Source organism: Ostrea edulis, chromosome 6, assembly GCF_947568905.1.
Source record: "Ostrea edulis chromosome 6, xbOstEdul1.1, whole genome shotgun sequence".
Taxonomy (NCBI): Eukaryota; Metazoa; Mollusca; class Bivalvia; order Ostreida; family Ostreidae; genus Ostrea; species Ostrea edulis.
Genome location: NC_079169.1, coordinates 17,250,462 through 17,273,125, shown reverse-complemented (window position 1 = coordinate 17,273,125; position 22,664 = coordinate 17,250,462). Strand labels below are relative to the sequence as shown.

Here is a 22,664-nt window from a genome sequence, read left to right as displayed (position 1 = left end):
CCTATCAGTATCATATCTTCGCTAGCCAAGGGTTTACGATCCGTCCCACCTCTCTACGGAGCTAGTCCATGTAGATGAAAAAGTCGACTGACATCCAACACCTGACCGACAAGCTGTGACCAATAAAGGGCTGAAGACAATATTTTAACTTTCAATTGCTCTTTTTAAATCTTTATAATTCGACATTTGTTGGACCAACCAATAATAAAAGAGTAGATCTATATGATCCATACTTGTACGCAGGTAATTATATACTGATACGATTGAATATATTCAAATTGCATAAATTCAATCAGAAAATATTACTAAAACAGAAAAAGACTCTGATGATTTGAAATTCAAAAAGGACTTAAAAAATTTGATTGAACGATGTTGATTAATTATAAATCGGAACTCTGATTCTCTCTCTCTCTCTCTCTCTCTCTCTCTCTCTCTCTCTCTCTCTCTTACGAAATTGTTAAATTTACTGCTTTTACTAGACTATCTCTCAACGGAGGGCATTACGTTACGCTCCACTGTGTCAGTGAAGCTTTCGTAGCGCGCCCTGGATCCGCCTATCCGCCTACTGGTCTGGATCCCGAGGCCTTCCACCTGACATAATATCATGTGACCCAAACAAAATGGAGGCGATAAAAGCAAATACTTTGAGATGCCCTGTTTGTGCAGTGTTGTATGTATCTGATATTTTATATACAAAAAACTGATTCAGCAGGATAAAGCTTTGATCAATGGTTTGTGTTCAGTAATGCACAAGAGTTGTCACTCCATCGGTGTAGTATCCAGCCTATTCTCTTTAGAGAAGTCGAGAGGCATAGCCTTAATTCATCACAGGGGCTCGTCACGAAATATTTGTCTTATTAGAATTTGACATCGTCTCTTCTATATTTACACGTGTAAATATAGAATAGAGAGGGTCAATTCGTGACGAGCCCCTGTGCCTTCATCGACTTCTCTTCATATATGGCAAATCTACTTCTCTTCGCAAGCATTCATATTTTGATTCTGGGAAACGTGTAAATGCCGGATTCGGTGACGGTTTATGCTTCAACCGACGTTTCGACTCAGATGTGCCTGGATTTATGCAATAGACAAGTTGTTTTCAAACATTTAGCAGTAATGCACAAAACTGTTACAAGGAAATCAACACTTACTTGCTTTTAAACCATTTTCAACATGTCCCCAGTCCCGGGTTTGCGTTAACTGGTCTTGGGAGCTGTCACAATAGGGGACCAGTTAAGAGAAAAGCAGGCTGACATAATCAAAGTTGTGATTTAAACCCGGGACAGGGGCATGTGGAAAATGGATTAAAAGCAACTAAGCTTTGATTTCCTCTTGACGGTTTTGTGCATTGCTGTTAAATGTTTGAAAACAACTTGTCTATTGCGTAAATCCAGGGCACATCTGAGTCGAAACGTCGGTCGAAGCATAAACCGTCACCGACTCCGGCATTTGCACGTTTCCCAGAATCAAAATATGAATGCTTGCGAAGAGAATTCAATGAAGGCTATGCCTCTCGACTTCTCTAAAGAGAATATATTCAGCCTAATTTCAATCAGAGAGCGGAGTCTGCACAGTGCATGCTTTTGTTTCATGATAATCATTTAGAGCAATAAGTTGATCAAATTAAATGTTCTTCAGGCACCATGTGCTTATATCTCAACACCTACAAGATAATTATTTCAAAGAGTAATTTTAAAGATTTAAATGTAGTTGCAGAAACCGGTAATGTTGTCTGTAATAATTTTCATATTTGATTCTGATAAAATCTGGTCGAGTCGAACTAAGCCGGGTATACCCGGCGACACGTTTAGAATCAAGTGACCCGACTTCTGTACAGTAATGAAAATGTTGACCTAATGTATAAACATTATTAACCAACATATTTACAAATTATGTTTATTTCTTCAACTGGTGTACCTGGATTAAGCTTAAAACATTAAATGTCTTAAAATAGAATAAGCCACCTCGATACTACTGTCTCCAAGGATGCCAGCTTGAAGCGACCTTTGCCTATCAAAATTTTCCTGCTCAATTGGCTTACCCGGCAGGATATGTGCGCAATTCTGGCTCACAATCAAATGTGTCGCCGGTCATCGCCGATTAACCTGAGAGTGAGTACGACGGATTGTTAGAATCAAGTATGCTAAATGATAATACGAGTCTATACCATACCATGCACCCCTAATAAAAACTGTTTCTTTAATAGGAGGTGGTATGGTATAGACCCGTATTATAATCATAACAGACAAAATTACCGGTTCCTGTGATTTGGTAAAGGAAAGGATAAAGTTTGGGGCTGATTGAAGTTCCTTATGTTTCCCCATCTCTACAACTAGCCACAGGTCCAGGATATTGCCAATTTATCTCTGGCCTCTACTTGCTCTTTGAGAAACAAAAAATCCACTGGAGATCTCTGATCTGCAAACGACAGTAAATTAGGGTTAGTCTTGTAGCTCTCCACCCAACCATAGTTATTTATACTGTATGTCTCGGCTTTATGGACGACAGATTTCGCGCATCAAGCTATACATGTGCCATGAATCGAACTGTCTTACATATGTACAGCAGAAAAAGAAAAGAAAAAAAAAAAGGAATATATATATATATATATATACACTCTTGTTTTTGAAAAGAAGAAAAAACATGTACACACTAAATATATCACAAATCCTGGAATCGTTTCAAGGTCTAGTACTGGGCTCTGCAGATCATTGAATTTGTGACAATTCATATATTGCATGTAAATTATATATTTTGACACCACCCTTGGAATATCATACAATGATTCAATACTTATATATAAATGATGACAACCTCTATTTTTTCTTATGACTTTTAAGATTAATATCATCTTGTTGTCCAGTTGTCACATGTTTATACTGTACAGGTTTATTTTCTCTATTTTTTTTTTCATTTGCAATAATTTCGTTCTTAATTAGTAGATGGTAATAAAGGTAATTTTAAAAATTGCAGTATTTACTTAGGATTAATTAGTAGGTCTTTGGCAGGGCTTACAACTTTTACAAGCAGTTGGCAATGTATATACTAGTAAACAATGGGAATAATGAGTTCGGATTGTGATGGACACTTACAGAAGGAGCCAGACTATGACAGTCCTTTTACTAGTTTGATGTTTGCACTATAAGTCTATAATTGTCGAGTACACAAAAAGTGACTACATGTATGTGCTTAATGTTTAGTTTTCTGAAGTCAATGATACCAAATTTTAAGTGGTGGCCACCAGTGGAATAATTCTTTACCATGGCACCTGCCAGCTTATGCAGTAATTAATACCATTTAACACTTAACACTCATAACTTCTTAGGCTCGCAAAAACGCCGAGCTCACCAGCAAGGTTTGAGAAGGTCTGATTGACTAGGTTTGCTGTTCTTGGTGAGGTTTGAGAAGGTCTGATTGACTAGGTTTGCTGTTCTTGGTGAGGTTTGAGAAGGTCTGATTGACTAGGTTTGCTGTTCTTGGTGAGGTTTGAGAAGGTCTGATTGACTAGGTTTGCTGTTCTTGGTGAGGTTTGAGAAGGTCTGATTGACTAGGTTTGCTGTTCTTGGTGAGGTTTGAGAAGCTCTGATTGACTAGGTTTGCTGTTGTTGGTGAGGTTTGCTGTTGTTGGTGAGGTTTGCTAGGTTTGCTGTTGTTGGTGAGGTTTGAGAAGCTCTGATTGACTAGGTTTGCTGTTGTTGGTGAGGTTTGAGAAGGTCTGATTGACTAGGTTTGCTGTTCTTGGTGAGGTTTGAGAAGGTCTGATTGACTAGGTTTGCTGTTCGTGGTGAGGTTTGAGAAGGTCTGATTGACTAGGTTTGCTGTTCTTGGTGAGGTTTGAGAAGGTCTGATTGACTAGGTTTGCTGTTCTTGGTGAGGTTTGAGAAGGTCTGATTGACTAGGTTTGCTGTTCTTGGTGAGGTGTGAGAAGGTCTGATTGACTAGGTTTGCTGTTCTTGGTGAGGTGTGAGAAGGTCTGATTGACTAGGTTTGCTGTTCGTGGTGAGGTTTGAGAAGGTCTGATTGACTAGGTTTGCTGTTGTTGGTGAGGTTTGAGAAGCTCTGATTGACTAGGTTTGCTGTTCTTGGTGAGGTTTGAGAAGGTCTGATTGACTAGGTTTGCTGTTCTTGGTGAGGTTTGAGAAGGTCTGATTGACTAGGTTTGCTGTTCTTGGTGAGGTTTGAGAAGGTCTGATTGACTAGGTTTGCTGTTCTTGGTGAGGTTTGAGAAGGTCTGATTGACTAGGTTTGCTGTTCTTGGTGAGGTTTGAGAAGGTCTGATTGACTAGGTTTGCTGTTCTTGGTGAGGTTTGAGAAGGTCTGATTGACTAGGTTTGCTGTTGTTGGTGAGGTTTGCTGTTGTTGGTGAGGTTTGCTAGGTTTGCTGTTCTTGGTGAGGTTTGCTGTTCTTGGTTTGGCTGTGATTTTTTTACTACATCTACCATCACAGCGAAGATTATGGATTTAGAAACAGTTACAATAGTTAGTTTTTAGATTGTGCATGAATTTTTTTCTTGTTTTGAAAGTGAATAAATACCATTTATATTTAAAATTGTTTACAGACACCTCCCACAAGAAGAAAACTTGAAAAATGGCGTGTTCATGGGGACCTGTCAATCATGTGGACATTTCTTCAAGTTCAGATGCAACACTGGGATACAGTCTAGCATTACGTTAACTATTAATGGGAAGTCCTACACTGGTAATTATATAGCACTGAAATGACAGTAAGACTCTTAAATCAGGATGTTGTGTAAACTGTAAACAACTGCACCAAACTTTGAATTCTATTGTAAATATTTAAGAAATGAACATCACTTTTGAGCTGTTCATGGTGAGTATATGAACGGATTTGGATTTGAGGCAAATTCTGTGAATCACGCTAGCGATTCACAGAGAATTTGCCTCAAATCCAAATCCGTTCATATTGACCATGAATAGCTCAAAAGTGATGTTCATTTCTTATATTTATATTCATTCACTAAAACACCATTTGTTTACATTGTTTCTATTTTGTTGCATAAAAACGAACTCCTAGCCTCTGTCACAGTAGTTATTGTGACGTACGTCAACACATAGACATGACGTCACATTTTGTCTCACCCTGCCTTTTATCAACATTGCAAGGAGTATTGTATTTTGGAGGTAGGAGACCGCAAGATTGGGATGATAGTCCATGTAAATTCACAATCTTAATCCAAAGGTGTGACTTGCGAGATCTTTGTAACAGATGTTCTATTTCTTTCAAATCATTATGCTCTCTCAGTTGCGTGCTTTAAGCTAGTTCATAATCCGTTCATAGTCAATGTGAACGGATTGTGTCGCACGCTGAAATTGGTTGGTTCATAGAGGAAAATGCGATTTGTGATATAAATATATAGCTGTAAATTTATATTGTCCTGAATATTGTGGGCTACTTCAGGATACGATATACGTCATGATATGAAGAACACAATGTGACTTGACTATCACAATACGATTTTCAAGACGTTAACAACTTAATTATTACTTATTAGCTGCAATGATGTAGCCCTATCTGATTTCTTTACTGTTTACACCAAAAGGAGTACCAACTTTGTGCTTGGGCATGTCTAATAAAGGTGTTTTTCGTTAAACATCATGTACAGCATGCAAAATTTTTCGTCTGCTCCGCCATGCTTGTTATCGCGAGATCTCGTAGGTGGATCTACTGAAAAACCTAAACATTGAAAATTTGCGCGTAAATATAGTTATTCGAGCCACTCCAACAAAGAAAGGAAAATCATATGCTTGCAGAAAGAATTTACACTTTGCTGTTTGTTTTTTAACTTTATATTAAATCTAAACCTTTTTAATACCGACGAAATAGCTTTCTCCTCCATACTTGTCCATTGATGTAAATACTACCTTATATGGTACACGCAAATGACTTGACAATCGGAAGTTGAAACTTCAGTACATCAAACATGTCGCACAAATATAAATCGAGAAATTGGATTATATCGAAATTGTTGAAAATGGTAGAATAGAGCCTCACAAGTCGTAAGTTGCAGGTTGTAAATTTATATATTGATTAAGAAACAGAAAATCATTTTGTTTTGGTAACGAAAGTCAGCAAATGATTAGAATGATCGAAAATGTTGCGGGAGTGAATCGCTCCTGCATTTGCACTATTACAGAGATCCTAAGGAGTTGTAGCCCTCTCCCAAAAAAAAAAGAAAAATCAGAGAGGGCTACATTATTGCAGCTACTTAATTATGTCTCCCCTTCCCAGAATGGGAACATATTGTTTCAGTGTGAATTCTTCTTCCGCTTCTCATACAAAGTTTGTCTGGGCCATAACTTTCCATAACTTTTTTGTCTTTTGACATAGGCCTTTGATATTTGGTATGCTGGTATACCATGATAAGACAGTGTACTACATGCCTTTTATAACCTTTGACCATGACCTTTTATGTAAAAGTTTTTTTTGTCCAGACTATATCTTTTTTGCCCTTTGTTAGTTGGTAAGTTTGTAAACTTAATTCACTAGCGCTATCATATGTTCACAACGCTGTTCCTTGGTTGAAGCACTCATACATATAGGTGACTATTATGTACTGTAACTGTTAATTTTCCACTTTAAAGATGATCCCTAAAATGTTTTAAAGATATGGAAAATGAATGGGATTGAGACATCAGTTTTAGTCCTAGTTATTTGTTAGTTTTTTGTTGTTTATTCTGTAGGTATAAGTACCTTATAATTAACAATACTCTAATACCTTATAATTAACAATATTGTAATACCTTATAATTAACAATACTGTAATACCTTATAATTAACAATACTGTAATACCTTATAATTAACAATACTGTAATATCTTATAATTAACAATACTGTAATAACTTATAATTAACAGTACTGTAATAACTTATAATTAACAATACTGTAATACCTTATAATTAACAATACTGTAATACCTTATAATTAACAATACTGTAATACCTTATAATTAACAATACTGTAATACCTTATAATTAACAATACTGTAATACCTTATAATTAACAATACTGTAATAACTTATAATTAACAGTACTGTAATACCTTATAATTAACAATACTGTAATACCTTATAATTAACAATACTGTAATACCTTATAATTAACAATACTGTAATACCTTATAATTAACAATACTGTAATACCTTATAATTAACAATACTGTAATACCTTATAATTAACAGTACTGTAATACCTTATAATTAACAATACTGTAATACCTTATAATTAACAATACTGTAATACCTTATAATTAACAATACTCTAATACCTTATAATTAACAGTACTGTAATAACTTATAATTAACAGTAATACTGTAATACCTTATAATTAACAATACTGTAATAACTTATAATTAACAATACTGTAATAACTTATAATTAACAATACTGTAATACCTTATAATTAACAATACTCTAATAACTTATAATTAACAATACTGTAATACCTTATAATTAACAATACTGTAATACCTTATAATTAACAATGCTGTAATACCTTATAATTAACAGTACTGTAATAACTTATAATTAACAATACTGTAATAACTTATAATTAACAGTACTGTAATAACTTATAATTAACAATACTGTAATAACTTATAATTAACAGTACTGTAATACCTTATAATTAACAGTACTGTAATACCTTATAATTAACAGTACTGTAATACCTTATAATTAACAATACTGTAATACCTTATAATTAACAATACTGTAATACCTTATAATTAACAATACTGTAATACCTTATAATTAACAATACTGTAATACCCTATAATTAACAATACTGTAATAACTTATAATTAACAATACTGTAATACCTTATAATTAACAATACTGTAATAACTTATAATTAACAATACTGTAATACCTTATAATTAACAATACTCTAATAACTTATAATTAACAATACTGTAATACCTTATAATTAACAGTACTGTAATAACTTATAATTAACATGAATACTGTAATGATTAAATATGAAGGCTTTGATGTCACACTCAGAATAATTCCGGATCAATGATAAGACGTAACTTAACAACTGTATTGGGATATCGTTCTGGCGATTCGATGCATGCATTGTACCTCTGGTATTCAGGATGTTAGTTTTTTTTGCTTTTTACGACACATTTTCAGATTAAAACCATTTCTCAGCACCATTCAGGATTTAGAAAATATCAGTGGTGCATGTACTCAATCAAGGAATAAGTACTACTGTAATCATTTTCTGATATTAACAGTTGGAAGCGAATATTCGGGTTCCTCATCATTGAATTCATTTCTACGAGAATCCAGAATTAGCACAGGAACCAAGTACATGTGCAGGGAAGGGGGCTGTGGAACATGTCTTGTGCAGGTGGAATTGTATGATCCGGTTTCCATGGAAAGGAAGAGCTATGCTGTGAATTCAGTAAGATCAAAGCACATATCCGTGCAATAAGATGCCATGTTTGATTGATTGATTGTTTGTTGTTTAATGTCCCTCTCGAGATTTTTTCACTTGTTTGGAGAGGTCACCATTGCTGGTGAATGGCTGCAAAATTTAGTTCTATGCTCGGCATTTATGGCTTTTGAGCAGGGAGGGATCTTTATTGTGCCACACCTGCTGTGACATGGGGCCTCGGGTTTTGCGGTCTCATCCGAAGGACCGCCCCATTTAGTCACCTTATACAAAAAGCAAGAGGTACTAAAGACCTATTCTAACCCGGATCCCTACAGGATGCCAGGCTTGAAATGTTGATATAAAATGTATATTTGTCATCTGTAGTGCAAGTTATGGGGAAAGACTTGTTACTTTTGAAGTGGTTCTAGCACAAACTTACATGTAACTTTTAGGTCAATGTGAGTCACTGAGGTGGTCTGCATCCATCATCATGAGTTGTTTGTCGTGCGTTAACAATTTTCTTTCATAACATCTTCTTTAATGCTATCGATACTATTAAATTGAAACTAAATAGATATTTAGAAGGAGCAGGTAGCCCTTTACCAAAATTGTAAATTTCTGTGATTCCAGGCGTAAAGGCTTAGGTTCCAGGGGTAAAGGCTTAATTAGGTTCCAGGGGTAAAGGCTTAGGTTCCAGGGGTAAAGGCTTAGGTTTCAGGGGGTAAAGGCTTAGGTTCCAGGGGTAAAGGCTTAGGTTTCAGGGGGTAAAGGCTTAGGTTCCAGGGGTAAAGGCTTAGGTCCAGGGGTAAAGGCTTAGGTCCAGGGGGTAAAGGCTTAGGTCCAGGGGTAAAGGCTTAGGTCCAGGGGGTAAAGGCTTAGGTTCCAGGGGTAAAGGCTTAGGTTCCAGGGGTAAAGGCTTAGGTTCCAGGGTGGCCGGCCAAAATTATCATAGTGTTTATTGTCTTTATGATTTGAAAAACTTCTTTAATTTTGCTGATGCTTTATGAAAACTGAATTGACATTTAGGAGAAGCAGAAAGTGATCGATCTACAAAAGTTGTGAATTTTGCATCCCCAGGGTTCTGACCATGCAAGAACACATCTTGTTTTATACATGTAGCTGTTGAATATTAGATATAGAGAACAGGAAAATTGTGATAGATTTCATAGCCCTTGGGGCTGGTGATACTTTTAATTAATACCCAGGAGACTGATAAGCCCTGTGGGCCACCTTCTTACTTTATCAACACAAGAAGATTATACAATGTTGTTCTAGTAAAAACCATTTGATTTTCAATGTGTTGTACTCAAGGAGGTACTGTTCATCGTCATAATGGCTGACTTCCTTGTAAAACATGGATGAAAATATAAATATCTGCAATATTTGTCTATTCATTTAAAAAATTCTCGCCTAGCTGAGTAGCTCAGTAGGTTAGCACTAATTCAACTGCTGAATTATATAGGTCGCATGTTCGAGTTCAGCAGGGGTTTTGAATTCTTCTCAGATTACTTTCTACTAAAACTGCATTTTCTGACTAAATAAAGTAAATTTGAAAGTTTTCAATTTCAAAATATTGTTGTACACATCCTCCACTTTTCATCCAAATCAAATTTTTCTGGTGTAGCATACTTCCATAAGTTGGCAAGCTGCTGGGTATATACACAATATTCAAATTTATAAACACCAAAACTAGATACAGGGTGGTTCTGTTTTAGGAGCATACATGACCTTTGTTCAAACCCTGGTCTTCATTGTCCTGTGATATTTGATACCCTACAGCTGTCCTGCCTTAATTCTTAGTTGCTATGTTAACCTGGGTTTAATATTATCTTGCATCTTTATTTATTTACATGTATTTATTGTTCTTTGTGTTAGTTTGTTTTACATATAAAGCTCTTTAGGGTAATTGTGCTGATTAGATAAGGCATTATATAAAAGTATAATCATAATAAATTAGATCATGGGATTCTTCAGGCCTGCACATGATGATGTAATTTATGATCTTGGAGAAGATTATACTGATCAGATGGTTTTGATCATCAGTGCCAGACAACTGGATTGATTGACACCAGACAAGAAGTTCAGGGTTTCCCTGCCTTGTTTATATCTTAATTCATCTTTCCTGTTACCAGTGCATGGTGCCACTGTTTTCCTGTAATGGCTGGGAGATTACCACCATTGAGGGCATTGATTCCACCAGTGAAAAAGCTGTCCCAAAACGACTTGCTCAGTACAATGGCAGTCAGTGCGGCTTTTGCAGTCCAGGACAAGTCATGAATATGCATGCGTAAGTGAGCAAGATCATGAATCTGAATAATGATCAGCAAACTGTTTTTAGAGGAAAGCACAAAGAATAGTTGTCAACACAGTTTCGCGTACCAGCAAGATTGTACATGTATTACTGCAAAACCTTGAAATCAGATGTAAATTCATCAAACCACTATTACAGTGCAAGTTACATTGACATTATACATTTACTGCATGATAGTGAGGGGTATATGCAGTTTTACTGCATGACAGTGAGGGGTATATGCAGTTTTACTGCATGATAGTGAGGGGTATATGAGTTTTACTGCATGATAGTGAGGGGTATATGAGTTTTACTGCATGATAGTGAGGGGATATGAGTTTTACTGCATGATAGTGAGGGGTATATGCAGTTTTACTGCATGATAGTGAGGGGTATATGCAGTTTTACTGCATGATAGTGAGGGGTATATGAGTTTTACTGCATGATAGTGAGGGGTATATGAGTTTTACTGCATGATAGTGAGGGGTATATGCAGTTTTACTGCATGATAGTGAGGGGTATATGCAGTTTTACTGCATGATAGTGAGGGGTATATGCAGTTTTACTGCATGATAGTGAGGGGTATATGCAGTTTTACTGCATGATAGTGAGGGGTATATGAGTTTTACTGCATGATAGTGAGGGGTATATGCAGTTTTACTGCATGATAGTGAGGGGTATATGCAGTTTTACTGCATGATAGTGAGGGGTATATGAGTTTTACTGCATGATAGTGAGGGGTATATGCAGTTTTACTGCATGATAGTGAGGGGTATATGCAGTTTTACTGCATGATAGTGAGGGGTATATGAGTTTTACTGCATGATAGTGAGGGGTATATGCAGTTTTACTGCATGATAGTGAGGGGTATATGCAGTTTTACTGCATGATAGTGAGGGGTATTTGAGTTTTACTGCATGATAGTGAGGGGTATATGAGTTTTACTGCATGATAGTGAGGGGTATATGCAGTTTTACTGCATGATAGTGAGGGGTATATGAGTTTTACTGCATGATAGTGAGGGTTATATGCAGTTTTACTGCATGATAGTGAGGGGTATATGCAGTTTTACTGCATGATAGTGAGGGGTATATGAGTTTTACTGCATGATAGTGAGGGGTATATGAGTTTTACTGCATGATAGTGAGGGGTATATGCAGTTTTACTGCATGATAGTGAGGGGTATATGAGTTTTACTGCATGATAGTGAGGGGTATATGCAGTTTTACTGCATGATAGTGAGGGGTATATGCAGTTTTACTGCATGATAGTGAGGGGTATATGAGTTTTACTGCATGATAGTGAGGGGTATATGCAGTTTTACTGCATGATAGTGAGGGGTATATGCAGTTTTACTGCATGATAGTGAGGGGTATATGAGTTTTACTGCATGATAGTGAGGGGTATATGCAGTTTTACTGCATGATAATGAGGGGTATATATGCAGCTTTATTCATCCAAGAAAAGTCACATACCTCCAAGGGAGATATAGTTTTTCCAAGGTGAATAAAGCTAACTATGTTTTGAAAATTTATGCAATAAATTGTATATTATTGAGAATCAAATTTTGATTTATTGAAATACCTGAGGGCTTGAATTGCTACACTTCATGTTGGCATACTTCACGAAGCACGTTAACGCTTCATATAGAAGTATGCAGGTGTGAAGTGTTGCAATTAATTTCCTCTTGTATTTTCGAAACTGAAATTTGTTTTTTACATTTATACGTTTTGTTCATTTTCTGTCAGAATTTCAAGCTTTTGAAATAGATTTCTATATTTATCAAGATTCATACAAGCATTGTTCACAACTGCAACACATTCAGGAAGAAATGGCTGTCATTACGATTTGTAGGGATATCACATGCTAAAACTTTGGAAATTAAATATATTACTTAATCGAGATTTATTTTCAAATATGTTTCTTCTTTCAATATCTTATCATAGCAGGATTCAAATTTTAGTGACATTTTTTGGTGAAGCAAACATGCTAATTTATAGTTGCACTGAAATTGCACTGAAATTCTTTATTTCTCCTTTCTCACACACAGAGGAAGTGCTAAATCATGATTACGCTAAATTGCAGATCAGTTCCGACTGTGCCGAATTTCAAATCCGCTAAAATAAGTAAACCTGCAGTAATTTGTCTCTGTTCCTTGACATTTGACTGAAGTCACTTAAAAATGATGACAGTTTTGTTGTTTTTATCGGGGATATGATGGGTGCCAGTATTGAAAGAAGGTTTAAATAATTGATGTACTTTGCAAGTTTTCCTTGAAAGAGCTTAATAAGGAAAAAATCTGTTGAATGTAAATGTAACATTGTTAGCAAAGAAATACATGTAATGGAGGGTTTCACAGATAGAAGTGGTGCACAATCATTATCTCAAGGAAATGTGGTACTGATCCTAAATAGTAATTCACATGACCAAATAAACCAATCAGAAAATCTAATAACTCAGGTATATCAAAATTATGTTTCTTTTTAGAATTCAAAATGACACTTTCAAAAAGAGCATGGAATTAAAATAAATAAATGAAATCAACATTTAATATTTAGTTTAATCTGCATATGTTAATCAATATTTTGCTCCCTGAAATCTTGTCTAAAATGTTTTAAGCAAGTGAAGTTTGCAGTAACTCTTATAAGAAAATTTGCTGTGATCGACCCTTTACCCTAGTGTTGATTATCATTAGTAACACAATGAAATGAATTATTTGGATTAGGAATAAAAGTGTATGATATTATATAAATATTGCATTTAGTTGAGGGTAACATTTAAAATTTTCACCCCGAGAAAACCATTGTCAACCGAGGCTTAGCTGAGGTTGATAATGGTTTCTCGAGGGGTGAAAATTTTCAATGTTACCCTCAACTACATGTAATATTTGTTTTATTATACTGAATGTTATATAAACAACAAAGCAGAAAAACGTACGTCTGTTGACATTTGATCAATTACGGTCATGCGATATTTCGTATATCTATGCGAGTATTCGTGTTTATTACAAACGCTCAAATGACGTCGTCTAACAATCTACGGCGAACCATATGCGCATCAATTTCACGCATGTGATAATTTTTTATAATATCACTCGTTGTCAAGTACTGTTACCCGTTGCTAGATACTATTACCCTGGAGCGCTTGCTTTCTGTTCTCAGAGGGTAACAATATGTTTTTTCAAATGCTTCTCAGATTCGTGTATTTTACATGAAAGTATAATAATATTTTTTGTTGAATCTAGCCTTCTAGACTTTCATGATGGAAGTGTCACAAAGGAAATGGTTGAAGATGCGTTTGATTCTGTGATCTGCCGATGTACTGGTAAGGAGAGGGCAAATTATTCCGCTATTCATTTCTATTCTCTTGATATCCATTCATTAAGACACATTACATGATGTTCTAGTGAATTCAATTTGTCGACTGCAAAGATTAATGATTTTGGAGTTCTCATAATCAGTTATATGATACAGTAACCATATTGATCTGAAAGTTCAACAACACAAAACAAATTCATGGATGAAAATTGAAATTTGATTTATATTGCTTTTTGATGTTAAGAGGAAAATTATGTACTTATATATAATGTTTCAACTAAAAGGTTTCAGATCTATTTTGGATGCAATGAAGTCCTATGCAGAAGAAAATAACCAGAAAGTTCCTGATATTGAGGCAAGTTCATTTAAGGAATTTAAGGATGCCATTTGGCCAGTTCTTTGTCAAAATTGCCTTTGACATGTTAATTGAAGTGGAGTCCAGTGTTGTGTCATCTGTAAATGAAAATGCACCCACTGTTGTCAAGTCTAAATTAAAATCAAACTCGTCTTCAAATTCATATTCCGATTCTGATTTCATTTATTTCCTAGTGGCAAGGAATTCAAGGGATTCAGAGTTTAGCTGTCTATGTGTTCATGATATGCATCTGTTCGTTTCTATAATGAACGTTTGTGCAATAAGCTCCCCTATCAACAGATTCCTTGTATAATCATTTTTATTGAGGGATTTGTGGTATTAGTCATTGTCGCTAGCCACGGTTACTGAGTCCGGTACTACCTACCCATTCTTGATTTGATGTAGTGGAAACGGAGACAACAGGCGTGGCTTGCGACAATGGGTATTGGTGTGGCTTGCGACGATGGGTATTGGCATGTTGAAAGAAATGAATCCGTAGGATGAAATGAGAGGAAATACGGATCGCAGACAAGGTTGGCGAAATACGGATCGCAGACAAGGTTGACGATTCTTGGGAATTAAGAGTCAGTGAGACATGTACCCTCGTACAGGTTTCAATAAGAATGGCTCCCAACAGCCACATACCTTCCAATCACTTGACTCAACTTTTTTTTTTTGGAAGTGTGATTGAGGTTTCTGTTAGAAATAATCAATGATATCAACAAAATATATAGCAAAATGCCAATAAGTAATTGCAGTATAAGAATAAGACAAAAGAAATAGGAAATGCAAAGACTTATTTTAGTTGTTTTAAAATAGCTTATTGACTTTTTGGACAAAATCTTCCATTTTTCCAGTTCGCTAAAATGACTGTTTTATACCTCCAAAATATTTATTTTCCCTACATTATTTTTTGTAAAGTTTTTATGAAAATGTACAATTTTTATTTGAGTTGTAAATAATTTGTTACCAACTCATTTTTCACTCACAATTCTTCAGTGAAAACCTAATATTTACCCCCCTCCCCCCAAATTAGATTCTCCTCAATTAATAATTTTGTTTAGTTTTAATGTTATTTGTACAAATAAATACCTTTATTTGAAATGATAATTAGCTTTGTACCAATTATTTTGATGTTTGCAACTGTTTGAATGTCCTGCAGGTTGACAGATGGGCTGGACTATAAATGTTTAAGGGGTTGTGTTATATAGGTATATAAATAATAGAAACTTTGAGTACTTTTTATCAATTAATCATTTATTGAATCTCATCACTAGTATACAATGGTACACAGAGACATCAAAGAAACAATGAGTTGGTAATGCTGGCATGAAATACTGTGGAATCAGAATTCGTGGTGGCTCAATTTTCGTGGAATTCGCGGGTACCCCTCACCCACAAAACATCCTCAACGAATAAAGACATTCCAGAGTTATCTTTCGTACAAATATATAAATCCACGAAATTGCGTCCCCACGAACCCGTAAAAATTCAGTAATCCACAAAAATTGGCCCCCATGACTTTTAAATGATTCTACAGTAGAGTAGTTGTAGAGGAGAAATTGTGTTACATCTATTATGTAATTATGAACAACTGGCAAACCTATTGTTATTCTGATAGCCTAGACAGATATAAAAAATACTCAAATGTTACAATGTATGGGCATTCTAAGGTAGGGAATCACATTGTATTTCCTTTCTTAATGAAATTGCATAGTTTATAAATAAAAAAACACACACCCCCCCCCCCCTCAAAAAAAAAAGAAACTCAGGGTTTGTTGTTAGACATAGTTTGTTTAAAAGTAAAAGCTATTTTGAATTCTTTTTATTAGCTCACCTGAACCGAAGGTTCAAGTGAGCTATTCTGATCACATTTTGTCCGGCGTCCGTCTGTCTGTCCGTAAACTTTTCACATTTTTGACTTCTTCTCCAGAACCACTGGGCCAATTTCAACCTAACTTGGCCAAAAGCATCCTTGGGTGAAGGGCTTTCAAGTTTGTTCAAATGAAGGGCCATGTCCCTTTCAAAGGGGAGATAATCACAAAAATGCAAAAATAGGGTGGGGTCATTTAAAAATCTTCTTCTCAAGAACCACTGGGCCAGAAGAGCTGAAATTTACCTGAAAGCTTCCTGACATATTGCAGATTCAAGTTTGTTCAAATCATGGCCCCCGGTGGTAGGATGGGGCCACAAGGGGGGATCAAAGTTTTACATACAAATATATAGGGAAAAACTTTAAAAATCTTCTTCTCAAGAACCACTAAGCCAGAAAAGCTGAGATTTACATGAAATCTTCCTGACATAATGCAGATTCAAGTTTGTTCAAATCATGGCCCATGGGGATAGGATGGGGCCCCAAGGGAGGATCAAAGTTTTGCACACAAATATATAAGGAAAAACTTTAAAAATCTTCTTCTCAAGAACCACTAAGCCAGAAAAGCTGAGATTTACATGAAAGCTTCCTGACATAATGCAGATTCAAGTTTGTTCAAATCATGGGCCCCGGGGGTTGGATGGGGCCACAATAGGGGATCAAAGTTTTACATACAAATATATAGGAAAAATCTTTAAAAATCTTCTTCTCAAGAACCACTGAGCCAGAAAAGCTGAGATTTACATGAAAGCTTCCTGACATAATGCAGATTCAAGTTTGTTCAAATCATGGGCGCCTGGGGTTGGATGGGGCCACAATAGGGGATCAAAGTTTTACATACAAATATATAGGAAAAATCTTTAAAAGTCTCCTTCTCAAGAACCACTGAGCCAGAAAAGCTGATTTTTACATGAAAACTTTCTGACATAGTGCAGATTCAAGTTTGTTCAAATCATGGCCCCCGGGGATAAGATGGGGCCCCAAGGGGGGATCAAAGTTTTACACACAAATATATAGGGAAAATCTTTAAAAATCTTTATTAATGTCCAAGTACCCTCTATGTTAAGATACAAACTTAAGGATAATACACTTAAATCCATTTATGCTCATTTTTTATTTTCAAAACAATTTCTTGTTTATGATTATCATTTCTATTCAAAGCATCTATGTACTGAATTTTGTTGATCTCCATTTTTCATTCAAATATACTGGGTAAACTTCCAAAAAATTAAAAAACAAATATTTTTTCAGTTGTAAGCCTGTGGACTGATCACCACTATTTATATACACTTGTAAACTCAAAGGCTCACCTGTTCCATCAGATCACTTTACAAAAACAATTTTGACCTACATGTTTGTAAATGTTGATAAATTTTCAATTTTTTTCTGCTCTTGTTAATTTTGCATCCAAATAAATCTAGTGATATAATTTCATTTTTGTCTTCATTTATAAATTAAGAAGAAGAAAACTCGCCGTCGATTCCTTTTGAACAACTTGGTGAATATCATTAATCTTGGCACCAAAAATCTTTGACTGAAGGGCATTCAGTTGTTATAATTACACACTTAATGCACATATTTACAACGTGTATGACCCCCTATTGATTTTCTGGTCACACCTGCCATGTTGGGTTTAAAACATAAACACTCTTTTCTCAGGTGAGCGATGTGGCCCATGGGCCTCTTGTTTGTTTAGGTGATAAACTTTGCATTCTTTGTTTTTAGGAGGCTGTGATTATAACACAGAGATTTGTGACACAACTCTTTATTTTTTCTTAATGACTCTTTGTTATTATAAGTGCTTAGATATAGAAATATAACACAATAGCACAGGAAGGGTTTACTGCTGGCTACACAGTGGGGGAATGTAAATACTGTTAGTCAAATTTAGCAACATTAAACATACTTGTTTATAACATTAGATAAGAGTGGTACATTTTGGGAGTTTTTATGGCAGGGGAACAAAGGTTTTATTCAGTAAACAATGACCTTTTGTGAACAACTGGCAAACCTATTGTTATTCTGATAGCCTAGACAGATATAAAAAAAAATACTCAAATGTTACAGTGTATGTATATTATACATAAATTTCTATGGAATGTAAAAAATATACAATTGATATTATTTAATGTACATGTATTATCTATGTAATGAATGAATATTAAGAATCTTGTAGAAGTTTAATATTTAGGGTGTTTTTTTATGGCAGGGAAACAAAGATTCTATTCTGTAAACAAGGAACAACTGGCAAACTTATTGTTAGTGGAGACTTAATTATTGTGATTATTCTGATAGCCTAGACAAATATAAAAAATACATGTAAGGATATTACATGCAGTTATGCAGATATAAATGAAAACATTTGCACTCTTCTGAAGATGTTTAACAGTTATTTACATAATTATTGTACAGATTACCAGCTACCTGGGAAGTATGAAATTCACTGAGCTCAGAGGATATAGCTAATGAAATATTATATAGCCCCCCCCCCCCCCCCTCCTACCCAATTAAAAGATAAATATAAATTGATTTCTCCAAAATATATGTGACATGGTGATCACCTTCATAAGTCGTTCTGAATAATCTGTTTGTACTTTCTGTAAACTTTGAAATGACCACTTTTGAAAACTGATATACCAGTATTAGTATTCTGAACATTTTCAGCTTCTTCTCCAGAAAAACTGAACTAATTTCAACCAATTTTGGTATATAGCATCTATAAGTTAAAGGGACTGGTTCACGATTTTTGGAAAAAAGATTTTGCATTTGTGATATTAAACATTAAAACTATAACTCATTTAATGTTGACAGCCAAAATTTTGACCTTCTGAATGCAAGAATGAAAGCAATATTTTATGTAAAGGAAGACTCGAGTCTTTTTATGAATACAATAATGTACAAACAAAGCAGTGAATATTAATTTTGTAATATAAAGCATATTAATTTTCCATAGTTACAAATTTTAACTTGTAGATGACACATTCTACCTAAAGAATGCTTGAAATGTGAAAGATATAATAAACTTAGATTGATATCCATTTCTTTTGAAAACTTCGTAAACAATAACATACCACAATCTTTGTTTACAAAACAAGTAACAAATTCTCTAAAATGAGCTTCTGTGATAATGTATAACCTTAATTTTTATGCAAATTCTTTTAAATACATTTGACAGTAGGTTAAAAAAGTGAAAAACAAAATTTTGGGGAAAATTGTGAATCAGTCCCTTTAAGGGAAACTTTATAGTTGTGAATTTCACAGGTGGGGGCCAAAACTACCAAAATTAACATAATCTGAAAAATGTCTGTACTCCTGGACATCAAGCAGGCAAACTGTTTGAATGATTGAGCAATGTGAAATTAGTACTTCTGGGTTCAGGCCCCAGGGTAGGACTTAGTTGATAATCTGTTGAAAATGCTGTATGTTTTAGTTATTCATCTGATTTACTCTTGAACATCAAGCAGGCAAAATGTTTGTGTGATATAATGAACAAGCCCTTTTTGAAAACTGTAAAAATCATTTGCCCCAGGGTTCAGGCCCCCAGGTGGGGCTAAATTTATCATATATGTTTAAAAACTCTTTATTTCTGGACATTTAGCAGTCAAACTGTTTGTATGATTATGAGATTTAGCATGCCATGAATGAACCACCTCTCTGCTCCACTAAACTTCTGGATTCCATGAAGCCTGGATTTAGGCCAAGGTTGGGGAAAAGTTGATCATATATTGAAAATGCATAATATTTCATTGAAAATTTTCTGTTTTTCTGAACACCATGCAGGAAAAAACTGTATGCATTTTGATAATGACCAACTGGCCTTCTACCAAAATTGTGAAATCCTGCTTATTGATCTTTGTAACCTGCCTGTGTTTTATGGGCTGTACAGTGAGCGGAAAGATTCTGGGTTAATGTCATCAAGGCATGGAGAGATTGAAGGGGAGGAATGTGATGTTCAGAAGTGATTGGATTCATTGACCAATGGTCAAAAAGCTCGTTAGGTAGAACACCTGTTTAAAGGTCACAAGAACCAATTCTGATGAATAGAATTTTCTCTCTTCTGAAGGTCACAAGAACCTATGCTGATCAATAGAATTTTCTCTCTTCCTGCTACACATACCTGTATACATTAGATGTGGTGTAACTCACAATACATCATCACAATATAAAGGTAGTTTATCACCACTGTCACGTTAATCTACAGTAACTTGGGATCAGAGTGGACAGCAGGTAGTTGTTTAAGTTCATTTGGACTGAATAACTTGTATCCCAAGTGTCGATAATTTCTTTATGTCTTGCACTGTGAAACATCAAATGTAACAACATCAGTAAATGGTTTTATACAACAGGACGTACACATCAAACGCTGTGATAGGACGGGGGAGCCCTGTAAGGGATGCTGTCACAGACAGAGCTCGGTGCTGGCTTTAGGAGATGTCCAGTGGTTCAAACCCACAAGTGTGGATGAGCTTGTTAAAGTAATCCAACAGAACAAGGGCAAGAACTACAAACTGGTGTTTGGAAATACTGGGTATGGTAAGTAGTGATGAAACGATTGTCGCCGACAATCGATTGTCAATCGTTTTTGGCTCTTTGATTCCGATTATCGATTCTATTTTTCATAATCGATTGTCGCCTAATCCGAGATTCATCTGACTGTTACTCCAGCTTTTATATCGAGACATGTGCGGGGGAGAGTCAGAGTGGACTCCACATTGAAAATTGGGAATTCAGTGACACCAGCTAGTGTGTATACTGCACATATCCATAAAACTAAATAGAAATACATGTAACACCAAAAATAATAAACATTATCAACTACATGTAAACACTGATTATATCGATCATTCATTGATCCAGTTCTTTCGATTATGACCGATGATCGATTATGAAATTTTCCTGAATTTTCAACACTAATGGTAAGAGACAAGCAACCTCTGACTTCAAGCTCTGCAATAGAAAATTCAATGATTAATCCTCCTTAAAAACAAGTACAGCTCATCAAATGAGATTCTCCTAATGTAATGAACTCCCGTTTTTCTATATCTGTGTGTGTGTAAAATTGTACATATTAAAAAATTGATTTTACATTTCTAAAATCACAATTTGTTTTGTGTATTCTACGCAATGAATCACATGTTATTTATATGCATAAAATCCCATTCAGAATTTGTGCCTAATTAGGTTAAAGTATACAGTACAATATTTGGCCCCGTTTTATGTTTGCCCCATTTGCCCTCATTGTCAGTGGGCAAATTTAAGTCTGGGTGAAATTGTTTTCTCTCCTATTTCTCTTTTAACACACCTGTGTCAGCGTGAATTTAAATGGGGATGGAACTGTTTGTAAGTGTAGAAAGGTGAAAAAATATGAGTGAAAATAACCCTCACAGTATGTGAACTGTTGTTTTGACACTTGAATTTGTTTCTTTTAGGAGTGTACATCGAATTAGGCCAATGGAATTATGATGTGCTTATTGATCTCAGGGAAGTACAAGAGATGTATGGCATAGATGTAAGTTTACTAGACTAGTATATGATAATTATTGAAATTCATTTTAGGTGCAGTACAATTAAAAAGAAAATGGTCGGAGGATTGAATTTTTTTTTTATTAAATCTGTTTGAATGCATGATCAACATAAGTAGCTATATTTAGCCACAATTACCTAATACATATAGTATTGTGCTAATACCACAGGAGTGGATCCAGGAATTTTTTAAACGGGGGGGAGGGGGGGGGGGAGGTACCATTAATTTTGGTCATCAAAGGGGGGGGGGGGGGGGGTGTCCACCCTCAAAACGTGTTATTTTTACCTTTTTTAAACAAATTTTCTGATGAAAAGGGTATGTGTTTGTGTTCTAACTCCAAGACACTCCCCCCTGGATCCGCCACTGTATCATTGACTTTGGAAACATCCCATTATTAACAATTTTCTATTAACTCTAGTTTGATCCTACCATTGTTTTGGGTGCCAATCTGTCTCTGACTCAGCTAACGGATGTTTTATACCGAGGATCAAATGAACCACAGTTTGGATACTTTAAGGAGATGTGCAAGATCCTTTCCAATGTAGCAACCTCATCTGTCAGAAATGTAAGTTCATCAAGCTTTAAGTTTCAATGGTGTCAAAGTAAATACACACATGTGTATGAAAACAATTTTGAATAGACTCATATTAACTGTGATACATATTACACATACTTGTACACTAGTTTTAAGCTTGCCTGAGCTCAGGTGAGTTATTATGATCAAATTGTGTCTGTAGGCATCAGAAACTTTCCACATTTTCGACTTCTTCCACTTTCAACCAAACTTACCACAAAGGATTCTTTGGTATCAAGTTTGTTCAAAAGGGAGGTCATGCCCCTTTTAAATTTGTATGGAAGCTCCGTTCCTCTAGTGTAATGAACATTTAAATATTTTTAAATAC

The 22,664-nt window shown here is 35.3% G+C and overlaps 1 protein-coding gene across 2 annotated transcripts in view; it reads left to right on the top strand.

The window, feature by feature from the left end:
* Nucleotides 1-584: 584 nt before the first annotated feature.
* LOC125646862 (xanthine dehydrogenase-like) overlaps nt 585-22,664 on the top strand; it is a 63,945-nt gene continuing 41,865 nt past the window's right edge. The window contains exons 1-9 of one of the 2 annotated variants that reach the window (XM_048873437.2): nt 585-670; nt 4,560-4,699; nt 8,261-8,430; nt 10,536-10,690; nt 13,938-14,017; nt 14,295-14,365; nt 20,585-20,771; nt 21,668-21,747; nt 22,181-22,327. In XM_048873437.2, coding sequence (XP_048729394.2) covers nt 621-670; nt 4,560-4,699; nt 8,261-8,430; nt 10,536-10,690; nt 13,938-14,017; nt 14,295-14,365; nt 20,585-20,771; nt 21,668-21,747; nt 22,181-22,327 — 1,080 coding nt within the window. In that variant the 5' untranslated portion in view covers nt 585-620. Of the gene's footprint in view, nt 671-712; nt 732-4,559; nt 4,700-8,260; nt 8,431-10,535; nt 10,691-13,937; nt 14,018-14,294; nt 14,366-20,584; nt 20,772-21,667; nt 21,748-22,180; nt 22,328-22,664 lie in introns of those variants that run through there. The other variant, XM_048873438.2, reaches the window with a different exon arrangement.